A 15,121-nucleotide genomic window follows, 5' to 3' on the forward strand; every position below is an offset into this window, starting at 1 on the left:
CCGTTATCAGCCAGTTTTTTTGTCGCAACTTTCTCAGGAAATATATCATAAGGATTCCTGAAATTTGATTACAAAATGGACATAAGTAAGCTTTTCCGTGTGACGCATTTTCAGATTTAACACTAAACAACTTTCGGAAGTCTTCATTACCATGTGATGCGTTCGCAGATTTATCACTCAAGATCTTCCTGTTTACCGAACACTTGTATAATTTTACACACGAAAGGAAAAATGAAAAGTTTTGACATTTTTATTCTCAGGAACTGCAATACATGGATTTCTAAAAGTTGGTTTCAGGGTTTATAATAGTCAGCTTAACCGTGTGATGCGTTTTCAGATTCATCATTTTACAACATCCTGGGCGGGAAGGGGTATCATCAGTGAGCAGAAGTTTGCAGTTTCACTTATTTCGTCATTATCATGCTCCCTTTTATCACGGGCGCATTGACGAAAAGTTAAATATGTATTCTGGAAACAATGAATAGTTATATTTATTAATCCTAACAAACTTATTGAAATAGTGCAAAACATTAAGAACTATAAATGTCTGCTTTACACATAGCTGATATAAAGGTTTTGATTACAGCTGGTAGATACCTTGACCCTTGTTCGACAGTGGTTAGAAATATAAGTTGTAATCCTCCTTTGCTTTGTTCGTCCAGTGTGTGCCATTGTGAAATGCCAGCAATGATGCATTATGACGCCGATGATAATACTTGTAACGACGGTACGTATTCAGTATCTACACTTAGTCCTGTATAGACTCATACTCAGTTCACATTATGCAGTTAAGATCCGAGTTCTACCAAAGTTAGTTGATATAAGTTAAATTAAAGTGCTTGTATTGTGAGGTCGAATTCGGATAAAATTTACCTGTCATTTAGAACATACTCACAACTTCTCGTCTTATGACGAAAAATCAAAAATCATTATGGAAAATCAGTTGTTTTAACTTTTATTTTTCATGCATTATAAAATGATATACATGAAATGATTTTTTATTGTAAATCAATTATGATAGTGAACTCTTAATAAATGCTAAGAGGTGTGTAATTGATTTGATTATCTGTTACATATTTGTGTTTCGTTCATTTTGTGTACTTAAATAAGGCCGTTAGTTTTCTCGTTTAAATTGTTTCACATTATCATTTTGGGACCTTTTACTGCTGACTATGCAATATGGGCTTTGCTCATTGTTGAATGCAATACGGTGACCTACAGTTGTTTATTTCTGTGTCATTTCGGTCTCTTGTGAAGAGTTGTCTCATTGGCAATCATACCACATCTTCTTTTTTATCAAACGAAGTATACAATCTCCTAAGGTAATTACTATAGCAAAAAAGTAGAAAATCAGAAGTAATGTTGTATGTCTAATTACTATACCAGACAACAAATGAATAGAAATATAAAAACATTTTAAGTTTAATAATGCATACTAGTATTGCAAACGTTATATAATGGTACAAATATGAAAGAAGAAAACAGTAAAGAAAGTTGTGGCGTAAAGAAGTACAAAGTTAGATAATACTATGTATCATACAGGACTTTGGGGTCATTGTTAAAATATATTCAAGAATAGATTGTCTTAAACTTCAATTCTTTATTTTTATTATTTTTTAGATCAGACAGTAAAGTGTTTTTGTAAGAAAAATATATGAACATAAAATACAAAACAATGCCTTTGAATGACCCATAAAACATGCATTAACGGCGAGTGGCTCACTCACCACTGGTGTCGCGAAATTGGAAGTCGTCGGTACTGCAAAACAAAAATTGAACCGGACGTCATGAAACTACTTTAGAATTTTCCCGGAAGTTTGTTATTTTTGTTATTTTTAGTAACAAAAGTTAGCTCATTGGTAAAAAAAACATCTTTATTGTTTACTTTAACGTAAGTGATATTTTCGTTTTTTTTGTTGTTTTTTTTTTGTACCCATGGTGTTCTATAATTAAACCGAGGCTGGGCTATTCCATAAAGATTTCACAGAATGTGTTTATCCAACAGGTGTAAGCTATGTTTTCGATGGCATTCAGCGGAATCAAATGACTTAAGATAAGAGAAATTACATCTTGATGTTCTGTCGTAGAATGATTTTTTGGTAGTTTTGCATAAACATATAAATCAAGGAACTGCGAAGTCCAGAAACACAAACATAAAAACAATACATCTTCTTTATGTGTTTCCAGACGATGAATGCATTGAAATTACTACTTGTTTGTGGAAAAAGTTTATAAAAATCATAAAAAGCTATTATCATGATATAGGATGTTTTTAACGACATTGATAGTCTATGCAGCCCTCTCATGGTCCTATCATACATAATCTCCTTATGTTTATATTATGGCAATTTCTGACCGGAATGGCCTTCAATAGACAGCTTTATTACGGAAGTTTTCCTTTAAATGCTTTAATCTTATGGGTGATATTGTTCACAAAATATGCTTTAACAAAAATACAAACTCGAACGTGAATTTAGAAAAGGAGATATTTATTAAAACCTAATAAAATCAACAGCTCGATTTAATGATCAATTAATTGAAGGAATGGAAAACAAGCTTTATATTCCTTTATATTGCCTCGGTAAAGGCACTTAAAAAAAAGAAATAGTGGATCAAACCCAGTTAAATAGATAACTAAATCATTAACTTATCTTATAGCTGTTTTAAGATTTTTGTTATTGACAAAATTGTGTGAGCAACCCAAACAGACATAATTGGTTAGCGTGACAGTTATTTGGATCCATCAGCCAGAATTATGTAAACATTTTAACCCCGCCGCAAATTTGCGCCTGTCACAATTCAGAAGCATCTGGCCTTTGTAAGTCTTGTATGATTTTTAATTTTAGTTTCTTATATAATTCGGAGTTTAGTATGACGTCCATTATCGATATATATATAGTATATATTTGTTTAGGGGCCAGCTGAAGAACGCCTCCGGGTTCGGGATTTTATCGCTACATTGAAGACCCATCGGTGGCCTTCGGCTTTTGTCTGCTTTGTGGTCGAGTTGTTGTCACTTAGACATATTCCCCATTTCAATTCTCAATTTTATACATAATATATTTACAACACAACTGACTTTAGAAAAGTATAAACAAACATAAATAATAGATATATACAACATATATGACTTTAGAGAAAAGTATAAATAAACATACATAATAGATAAACAACACATCTGACTTTAGAAAAGTATAAACAAACATAAATAATAGATAAACAACACATCTGACTTTAGAAAAGTATAAACAAACATATATAATAGATATATACAACATATATGACTTTAGAGAAAAGTATAAATAAACATACATAATAGATAAACGACCCATCTGACTTTAGAAAAGTATAAACAAACATAAATAATAGATAAACAACACATCTGACTTTAGAAAAGTATAAACAAACATAAATACTAGATATACAACACATCTGACTTTAGAAAAGTATAAACAAACATAAATAATTCTGACTTTAGAAAAGTATAAACAGACATAAATAATAGATATACAACACATCTGACTTTAGAAAAGTATAAACAAACATAAATAATCGATATACAACACATCTGACTTTAGAAAAGTATAAACAAACATACATAATAGAGAAACAACCCATCTGACTTTAGTAAAGTATAAACAAAATGCAGCAAATAAAAAGTTATGATTACCCTCTTGTAATTATGTTTGTTCTCTACGATGATGAGATTATTATATCAACGCATAAGAATCAAAATTTGACACATTTGAAGTAAAATATAAATTTATCATAAAACTTTCTTGCATTTTAGCTAGTTTCAATGCAGAGGAATTTGTTAATGATACGAAGGGATTTGGAAATATTGTAGGAGCAACGATGGATTCAATTCATCATATGCATATAGAGATAGAAGAAAAAGAGCACGTAAGATGGGTCTATTCATTTATATTGTTTTTGGCATGCTTTTTGTTTTTGTAAACAACATTTTTTTCTTTATCGGATTGTGATCTTGTTTGGATTAACATTCATATAGAATAAGAGGAAGATCCCATCGGAGAATTAAACTAGCATTCTCATTATTCGTTTTGAATCCATTATTCATTATTCAAAGTATACAATAAGTGTTACGTGGATGTTAAGCATGTAAAGAGAGACGAAAGATACCAAAGCAGTATTCTTTTTCTAGCCTGATACACCTTTGCATCTTTTATCTCTAATATTAGTGAAATTCCATCTACTTAAGTACATCTAGATTTTTACATCACAACAGACAAATAGTTTAGATTATATTTTCGACATACAGATGTTCATTGGTAGCTTTATTGTGTTTTTTTGTATAGTTGTGTTTCTTTTTTATTGATTCCAAAAACGAAGTCAAAAGTATTTTCCTTATTCAAAAAAAAAAAATATAAGGTAATACAAATATAACTTTTTGCAAGTGTCATGTCCTTTCACTTGAAAAAAGTCATATTTGTACATGTTGTATTATCTTTATATTTTTTTTTGAATAAGAAGAAGAATAAAAAGTAACTGTTCATAAATACTTACCCGCTGCATCCTGTACAATGATTAATGTGTACACATTACTACATATATTGCCTTAAACAAAAATGTGTTCAACTATCGAAAAACATCATAGGTGTTAGACTTTGTTTTGTATCAAGTGGTTATATTTTAACTATGAGAATATTGAAAAATGAATGCTACTTGTATGTGTAATTGTATTCCTAGTCGTAGGTGTATGACAGTTTCTGCAAATGTCTATTCTAAGCAGTTTATTTGTTTATTTATATCTTATAACAACCGTAACGTCAACAATATGATATGTGTCACTTCTGAATATGGCCATCCGTAACACCCGAGTAAACATGGTTAACTTCTGGTTTTTCTTTTATTTTTATTTGTGTTGCTCAATATATTTATAATCAGATAGAGAACGCAATGACAAATTTAAAAACAAATCATTTCTGAATATGTCCATTCATTACATCCTAGTAAACATGGTTAACTTATGGTGTTTCTTTTTATATATAAGATAGAGAACGTTATGAAAAATTTAAAAAAAACGTAAAACGTGATACATCTTCTTCCTTTTTTATTCACATGAAAGAGTCCTATAAATTTTACCAAAAATAATACAACTGATTGATTAACAGATTATATATGTTTTTTTGATTTTATTTTTTTTACCCATTACACTATTTATTTCTCTGTAATTTTCTTACAGATAATTGAAGAAATTGTTACAGTTTTAGCTGTGTTACCTACAGAAAACGAAGCTGAAATGGAAAATGTCTTAGAAGCTTCGAACCAAATTTCTAAGGAAGAAGATGGCTTATCGGATAACGTTCAGGTAGTAAATAAAAAATTAGTATGAATTGTTTGACGGGATTTCTCTTTTTTATGCCCCACCTACGATAGTAGAGGGGCATTATGTTTTCTGGTCTGTGCGTCCGTTCGTTCGTCCGTCTGTCCGTCCGTCCGTCCGTCTGTCCCGCTTCAGGTTAAAGTTTTTGGTCAAGGTAGTTTTTGATGAAGCTGAAGTCCAATCAACTTGAAACTTAGTACATATGTTCCTTATGATATGATCTTTCTAATTTTAAAGACAAATTAAACTTTTGACCCCTATTTCACGGTCCACTGAACATAGAAAATGAAAGTGCGAGTTTCAGGTTAAAGTTTTTGGTCAAGGTAGTTTTTGATGAAGCTGAAGTCCAATCAACTTGAAACTTAGTACATATGTTCCTTATGATATGATCTTTCTAATTTTAAAGACAAATTAAACTTTTGACCCCTATTTCACGGTCCACTGAACATAGAAAATGGAAGTGCGAGTTTCAGGTTAAAGTTTTTGGTCAAGGTAGTTTTTGATGAAGTTGAAGTCCAATCAACTTGAAACTTAGTACAAATGTTCCCTATGATATGATCTTTTTAATTTTAATGCCTAATTATATTTTTTACCCATTTTCACGGTCCATTGAACATGGAAAATGATAGTGCGAGTGGGGCATCCGTGTACTTTGGACACATTCTTGTTAGATCATAAAATTGTTTTTCTTTTAAATATCCGTCTTCAAATACCGAGAGTTATTTAAAAATTGTAATTACTTTGCGAATAGTATCAATTATATCCCAGTGAAATAAAAAAGACAATTTCACATATGAAATAAATCTGATTTATTTCTCAGGGGCCGGTTGTTAAACTTGTCGTTAACCAAGTCTCAATGAGGGCATTTGTCACATTACTGACAACACGGGAAACCGCTCCTCTGTCGTATTCCAAACTATAACCTGTAAGAAGGAGCTGGATGCATAGTAGCCGAGTGCAATAAAATTGAGAATGGAAATGGGGAATGTGTCAAAAAGACAACAGCCCGACCATAGAGCAGACAACAGCCGAAGACCACCAATGGGTCATCAATGTAGCAAGAAACTCCCGCACCCAGAGGCGTCCTTCAGCTGGCTCCTAATCAAATATCTATCCCAGTCCGATGTCAGAATAGGAAACAAAATCTAATAAACAAAATGACAATAATACATAAATAACAACAGACTACAGACAATAACTGACATGCCAGCTCAAGACCTCAATTAAACTGATTGAAAGATTATGTCTTCATCAAATGAATATCAGACACAATCGCTCTTGTTAGGGGTTTAGTAATATACCATCATAAAATATATGAGAAGAACATAACCCGTGTCATGCCAACAACTAGTTTTAGAATAAATGTCTTTAATTCCGATGCAGTGACCCTATCCGTGAATTAGAATTAAAGCCAAAATATGCAATCGTTAATGATCTGACAACAGTATCGTAACTATATCCCTTCTTAAGAAGTATGTTTAACGGTTTTCTTAGTATTTGAGGTGAATACTGACATTTTTGTGCTTTGTTAAGAATATTACCATAGAAGATTGGAAGTGAAATATCTGAAAGCATAAGTATGTCTGCATGTTGCGTTATATTTACGAATGATGTCCTTATACCGATGATAAAATTTAGTAAATGTGTTGACTAGTTTATGATATCGAAAATCTTGGTGTAATAATTTTTCAGTAATACATTATTTTCTCTTGTTAAAATGTAATATACTGTTACATACACGAGCGAATCCTTCAAGTTGAGATATAAACATCATAAAATGGTGACAAGGAACTTCACCATCTAAAAATGGATAATTAATGATAGGAAATGAAAAATAATCTCTTTTATCATAATTTATTGTATTAAGCTTCCCGTTAAAGATATAGATAGCAAGATCGAGGAAAGGGCAGTGGTCATTGTTAGTATAAGCTTTCTTTCAAGTAAGTTCAACAGGAAAAATTTCTTTAGTTTACATACTGAAGTAGTCCTTATTTAGAGCCAATGTATCATCCAAATATCTGAAAGGTTAAATGTTTGTATCAGATGTTGTTTTGATGGGTTTTTGTTGATTTTAGTCATAAATTGTAACTCATAACAATAAAAAAAAAACAGGTCCGCAGTTAGTGGTGCACAGTAAGTCCCCATTGGAATTCCAATAACTGGACGATATACGGAATCTCCAAAGCAAACAATAATGTTATCAAGTAAAAATTCAAGCGCAGATATAGTATCAAAGCATGTCCAATTGACATAGTTCTATTGTTTGTTGCTACCCACAAATTATTATTTATATTACTAAAAGAGCATATGTATTCGCATACCTGCTGCTCAACTGTCAGTGCTGTATATTTGTTGGTGGACCTGTTGAGCCTGTGTCTTGAAGTAGATAGCAAAGGTGTGCAATATAGTCTTTGCTAAATCTGTACGTTCTTCTTTGTTCTTCATCATTCAAATTGGTTAAATGAGAAAGAGTACCCCTGAAAACTCAGTCCTTCCTGGTAGCATCATGATAGCAGCCATTTTTAAGTGATGCCTTGGTTAAATTAATTAACGCTGCTTCCTACCAACGTTAAATTTCATTCAAATTAAGAACAACATAACGGAACGTTAAATTTTATCGATATGTTATCAAAATTTAACGGATCGTTATTGCTAACAACAAGTTGAACAACCGGCCCCTGGCGTCATGAATACAAGAATAGATATTATCAGGATGTTGTCGATGACGTTGCTTGAGAATGAGTGAAAATAAATATTGTTCTTCCTCTTTTTTTTTTCCTTTTACCTATTTGAAATAAAAAGTCCAAGGTCAATGTAATAAGAATTAGTTATTAACTAATCCAAGAATTGAAACATAGAAACATATTCTTAAAATTGTAATATAGAAAAACTGATCCAAGAATCAAAACATTAAAAAATATTCAAATCATAACTATAAAACAATATATAAATAACACATAGCTGAGAGGGTGATAGAGCAGATTGGTACCCCGAGAAAACATTGTCAACCGCGGCGAAGCCAAGGTTGACAATGCTTTTTCAAGGGGTACCAATCTGCTCTATCACCCTCTAAGCTATGTGTCATTTAATTTATTATACTGAACGTCCTACCATTTTTGTCTTTTTCAGATTAATTGTATTTCAAAAGGATTTTCTATGACGTCACGTACATAACAACGTTACGAGTGTTAGAAATAAACAACAAGATGTTTTTTTTTTATTTTGACAGTTAAATAATAAAATTTGATCCAAAACGTAAAACTTAAGCATTGTATTCAACTACTTGATGTAAATTCAATCCATTGTCCTTTAAATTGTCGATTTTTGATTGGTTAAGACGAGAGGGTAACATTCAAAAAAAATTGTCACCCTCTCAGCTATGTGATAGAGTAAAATGACACCCTCGTATTAGCCAATCAAAATATGGCATTTTAACGTGAAGTATAATAATGTAAATTAAGTCATGCGCAAATAATTAAATCATGAAAATTGAGAATCATTACATTTTCATGCATATTATGATAAGCTTTTGATTATTTTAGTTTTCTTACAGGATGCGTTACTTAATGTTATGGACAAGATATCTGATAAGATATCACATACTGATGTCAATAAAAGTGAACCGGGGAAAGTAGAAAATATGGTCAAGTGAGTATAACATTAAAGCAAACCGGGGAAAGTAGAAACTATGATCAAGTAAGTATAACATTTAAAGGAACCGGGGAAAATAGAAACTATGGTCAAGTGAGTATAACATTTAAGGGAACCGGGGAAAGTAGAAACTATGGTCAAGTGAGTATAACATTAAAGCAAACTGGGGAAAGTCGAAACTATGATCAAGTAAGTATAACATTTAAGGGAACCGGGGAAAGTAGAAACTATGGTCAAGTAAGAATAATATTAAAGTGAACTGGGGAAAGTAGAAACTATGCCCTTTGGAATTGACTTTTTAAAAATGTTGCTGTGTAATTTTTGAAAGAGATAAATTGAATGTGTCTTCACACATGACATTAGTATATGTGTAGTTCCTGCCCAGGAATTGACTTTTTAAAAATGTTGCTGTGTAATTTTTGAAAGAGATAAATTGAATGTGTCTTCACACATGACATTAGTATATGTGTAGTTCCTGCAAGTTTGCCCCAAATTTGCAACAAACAATTGCTGCAAGCTTAGGGCAAATCTAATTTGCATAATTCTGTTTGCAGCAAGCTTGCCGCAAACTTCATTTGCATGGTAAAATGGTTGCGGCAAGTTTGCATCAAACATTTGCTGAAAGCTTGCGGCAATGTTTGCCACAGGGCTTTTTTTCGGTAAGAGTGGTCAAGTGAGTATAACATTAAAGTGAACTGTGGAAAGTAGAAACTATGGTCAAGTAAGAATAACATTAAAGCAAACCGGGGAAAGTAGAAACTATGGTCAAGTGAGTATAACATTAAAGTGAACCGGAGAAAGTAGAAACTATGGTCAAGTGAGTATAACATTAAAGTGAACCGGGAAAAGTAGAAACTATGGTCAAGTAAGAATAACATTAAAGCAAACCGGGGAAAGTAGAAACTATGGTCAAGTGAGTATAACATTAAAGTGAACCGGAGAAAGTAGAAACTATGGTCAAGTGAGTATAACATTAAAGTGAACCGGGGAAAGTAGAAACTATGGTCAAGTGAGTATAACATTTAAGGGAACCGGGGAAAGTAGAAACTATGGTCAAGTAAGAATAATATTAAAGTGAACTGGGGAAAGTAGAAACTATGCCCTTATGAAACTGAATTGTTTGCCGCAAACTTACCGCAAACTTGCCGCAAACTTGCAGCAGACTTGCTGCAAGCTTGCGGAAAACAAAAAGTTTGCAGGAACACAGAAAATAGAGTTTGCAGATGTTTGCCGCTAGCTGCAAACTTCCGGCAGACTTTGCTGCCAGCTTGCGGCAAGTTTGCAGACACATCAACGTTTGCCGTAAGATTGCTAGAAAGTTTAAAATAATAAAGAATGTTTGCTGCAAGATTGCAGAAAACTTTTACCATTCTATATGTTAACAAGAACATTACAAGAATAACACAATATTGACTAGGCATGCCTAGATTGGCACTTCCTGGATGATAGCAATTTGAAATTGTTGCTAGGTCATGTTGATTTTGTTTGGAAATGCATTTCACATATAAGAGATCAAGGAGGCATTTTGGTTCAATAATATGGGACAATCAGTATGTAATTTTGTAAGTACAAATGATTCATTGAACTCCATGTTTTAATGAAATAATTAATGTTATCATCATACATAGTTAAGTAATCAACTATATATACATGTATGTGTTATTGAAAAACTTAAGCCATTATAAGTTTGAATTTGTAACTGATGTACTGCACCATCATGATCATGTTTATTAAGATTAACTTAAATTCTGTATTTGCAATTATTACCTAGCTTTGCCTTTATAGTCTCAATACACATTTGAGATTTTACCTTGTTCATTTTTAATACAGGTATATTAAGTCATTTGAGAATGACTCTTGCCCCTTTTTCAAAACTCAAATGCATGTATGCACTTCCTTAAATCTCATGAGTTTGCAAGAATTCTTCCAATGGCAGTTTGTGTAAAGACAGGAATTGACTTTTTAAAAAGTTGCTGTGTAATTTTTGAAAGAGATAAATTGAAGGTGTCTTCACACATGACATTAGTATATGTGTAGTTCCTGCAAGTTTGCCGCAAGTTTGCAACAAACAATTGTTGCAAGCTTAGGGCAAATCTAATTTGCATAATTCTGTTTGCAGCAAGCTTGCCGCAAACTTCATTTGCATGGTAAAATGGTTGCGGCAAGTTTGCATCAGACATTTGCTGAAAGCTTGCGGCAATGTTTGCTGCAAACTTGCGGCAGGGCTTTTTTCGGTAAGGGTGGTCAAGTGAGTATAACATAAAGGTGAACTGTGGAAAGTAGAAACTATGGTCAAGTAAGAATAACATTAAAGCATACCGGGGAAAGTAGACACTATGGTCAAGTAAGAATAACATTAAAGCAAACCAGGGAAAGTAGAAACTATGGTCAAGTAAGAATAACATTAACGTGAACTGGGGAAAGTAGAAACTATGGTCAAGTGAGTATAACATTAAAGAGAACCGGGGAAAGAAGAAACTATGGTCAAGTAAGAATAACATTAAAGACATGATGAAAGACCTGATATATGAAATAATCACAGATAATTATTGTTCAAATAACTTTGACATGGAGTTGACATTTTTGTAGATGTCTATATCTATTATAAAGAAGAGGAAATTCAAAATCTTGAAGATGTATATGCACAACATGAATATCTACAAGATTTATTTTCACAGGTATTATAACGTCATCCTCTCATTTATATCGTTAGCATGATAAGTTTACAGAGATATCTGGGCTTTTTAGAAGATCATTGTTCTGCCCTGTCGGACTCTTTACATTTCTTTTAGTTTAAAACCAGAAATGTGTCAGCTACTGCTTAGTGATGTTGATCGAAAACACAAGTGGATCTTATAAATAGATATCAACCTTTAATTATCTGGTTTGTTTTATTAATAGAACAGAAACCAGATACCATATTGGGGTAGCGACCTAAAATTAGCCAACATATACACATGAATTCCGACAACTTGAGTCAGAATAGCGTGACCCTGAATTGGTTGCAATTACAGAATTTTTCTATGGATGATTTACAAAAATAATGTTCAATGATGACAATAAAATGGGTGTTGTGATGATGGAACCCTCGTGGAATAACAGTCCACTGATATTGATTAAAAATAACTAATGATATAAACTTTTGAAATAATTATGGAATATCTCTTTGACAGATGACAACAAATATGTTCCCATCTACAATCCCATCTTCTTTTCCTAGAAATGTGACCTACCGAGGAACACTTATTATCAATGTTTTACTGACATGAGCAACACGACATGTGCCACATGTAGTGCAGGATTTACTTGTCCTTTAAGAGCACCCGAGATCATCCCCAATTTTTGGTGGGGTTTGTGTTCCTTAGTTTTTAGTTTTCTATGTTGTGTGTTGTGAATTGTTGTTTTTCTGTTGGTCTTTTTCTTTTGTAGACTTGGCGTTGTCATTTTATTCCATGAGTTTGATTATCCCTTTGTTATCTTTCTCCTTTATTTGAAATAGATATCAGTGGAAATAATGAAAAAACAGTTATACTTGTTGTATAATTTAAAGGAGAAGGTCCGGTAAGGACCGATTTTGGCCTCAAATTTCAGGTTCATGTAACGAAAGATGTTGACCACTTTTTAAACACTTAAGTGTCTATTTTAATTGATTCAATTGATTTATGTGAAAGATTTTAACTAATTTAGTCATTAAAAACGCTCCGATTCAAGCTCAAATATGAAAAATCTACCAAATATGCTGAAAAATGTCACTTTTCAGATTTTTTTTGGTCAAAAATGAAAGTGGCCGCATCGGTGTTCATCCTTAACCTTTATATATGTTATGTATTATCATCAAATACAACTTTCATATAAATATTTTGGATGAACACAAATGCGGCCACTTTCGTTTCACACGGAAACCGTCTAAAATTTAACCAAAATGCTAGAATTGTGAAGATTTCAGTAATTTAGCATAACTTACTGGTGCTAGTACTCGATGTATGTACAACGTATTGTCAAAAACAGCCTATATTTATGTAGGAGAAGCATTCTACTGTCCAATAAATAACTAAAAGTAAACATTTTAACAATTTTGTAAAACTGCTATATTTTGGGGCCAAAAAGAGGTCTTACTGGACCTACTCCTTTCTTATTTAATATAATATTTTTAATCCGAAAAGAACAAAGTAAGAAATAAACATCTAGTTTTTGCACAAGAAACATCGTTTCCCGACCGAATCAACTGAAAAGGGGTTAACATATTTAAATGTGTTGATAGAAAAGGTACCGTTACTTTATCCTGGCCTCGTTAACATTAGTGTAAACATGTATATTATGGTTAATTGTCTTAGTACACAAATTTTCATTAATCAAGATTTAATCTATGTCTTCACCTGAAAGATTGTTGCTATGTTTACAAAATAGCTATATGACACGTGTACTGTTGTGCTTTATATTGAATATTATTAGGCAAATTGTTTTGGAGCAGTTTCTCGATTTAATTGCTTAAAATAGGCTTGGCAAGTCTAACAAGAATGACAAGGAACTCTTAATTCAAAAATATTGTAAAAAAATAAATGCAATTACGATTGTTAATTTTTTTTTTAAATAAGGGATTATGTCTGGTTAAGCCAGATGTTAGTTTTCATTGTATTGTTTAGTGTCCATATGGCCAACTATGGAGTAGCACTTTGTCATCTGAGAACACCAGTAGAGGTAGACAAACATATGGTGTGTTTTGCTTATACTGTTCACAGCATCATCTTTACTTAAAATGTATGATAAAAAGATATTCTGACGTAAACATAAAAATGCATGGGAATATTAGTTGCTTGAGCTAAAAAAAATATTGGATGAAACTGAATGAACATGTCCACAAATTGGGCAAATCTTAGGTAATACACTTAATTTTGCATAAGCTCTCAGAATTTTTTTTATCGTTTAACCCTTTCATCCCCGACGTTGCTTTGAGGAATCGCCTGACGTTGGCCCGACGGTGCTTCAACGCATCGCATCGCCTGACGTTGGCCCAACGATGCTTTGAGACATATTTTTCGGTATTTTTAAAACGAGTTTTATGACGAAATGACGGGCGTCCTCTGTGGAGCAACTTATGTACAACGGTCGTTTATTTCCATTTCATACGTTTTGAAAGAGGCCTTCTCCAGTGAAAAATTAGAAATGTTTATGCCCTGACCTCATTTGCGATAATTTGCATACCAATGCGAATATTCAGGGGTCATTTAATACAACATTTCATTGAAAGTTGCCGTTTTCAGATTCGGATGCGCTAACCTTATTGTTCCTTCGTTATTTCTTAATTTGTGCCTGTAAATGGCCACGATAAACATTTATTTAGTCCAAAAATGAGACCGCATGCAAGTCTCCGTTTGTGTTTTGTTTTCCGATTCTATTTTATAAATATATTGACCTTTGAAAACGGCCTTCAGTTGACCAATAAAAACGGGGATTCCGTTTTTACGTTGTAATGTCATGTGAGATGTCATGTGCTTGTAGTAACCATTATGTGCCTTTTTCGAAGTTATGAACACAAAATATACACCAGACTTAGAGAACGGTTTTTTTTGTGAATGGAACAAGGTATTGAATCTTTCTAATTGTTTCTCGTCAGACATTTAAAGAAAGTCTTTGAACGTACACTTCCAAGTTTGCAGACCACAATTTTTAAAAGTCCAGTCACACTCACAGCAGGATGGATAAAAATAAATTATAAAATACACAAGCTAATAATACACGTGTATGTCCAGTCTTTTTGCTTTGATATATATTAGAATAAAATGGAAAAAAGAGTTGATTTTTTAACAGATTAAATTATAAAGATTGTAGCTGGTATTGCAAAGTACATGTTGACATGTAGCTATAGAGAAGAACAATAATGTAATGGTCTTTAATGTGAATGGAAAAGAACATGTTTACCTCCAGCTCCAGATTAATGACATTTATATATATTTTTTAGTTCATACCTCAAAAATTTAAAGGATCTATCTTATTAATGTCTTATTTATGGAGGGCTTTGGGAGAAAGCAAAACATTTTATTTTTCTAATTTATTGACTTGAACACCAACCTAATATACCCTAGGTACTATCTACAGGAGAGGAGTGATCTGAGAGACTGTACT

At 32.4% G+C, this 15,121-nt stretch overlaps 1 protein-coding gene across 2 annotated transcripts in view; it reads left to right on the forward strand.

Moving 5' to 3' along the window:
• LOC139481656 (prion-like-(Q/N-rich) domain-bearing protein 25) overlaps window positions 1-15,121 on the forward strand; it is a 141,961-nt gene that overhangs the window by 105,253 nt on the left and 21,587 nt on the right. For both annotated transcript variants that reach the window (XM_071265103.1, XM_071265104.1), the window contains 4 exons: window positions 587-727; window positions 3,791-3,903; window positions 5,207-5,332; window positions 8,901-8,995. In XM_071265103.1, coding sequence (XP_071121204.1) covers window positions 587-727; window positions 3,791-3,903; window positions 5,207-5,332; window positions 8,901-8,995 — 475 coding nt within the window. The remainder of the gene's footprint in view (window positions 1-586; window positions 728-3,790; window positions 3,904-5,206; window positions 5,333-8,900; window positions 8,996-15,121) is intronic.

This window comes from Mytilus edulis, chromosome 7 (assembly GCF_963676685.1).
Source record: "Mytilus edulis chromosome 7, xbMytEdul2.2, whole genome shotgun sequence".
Taxonomy (NCBI): domain Eukaryota; kingdom Metazoa; phylum Mollusca; class Bivalvia; order Mytilida; family Mytilidae; genus Mytilus; species Mytilus edulis.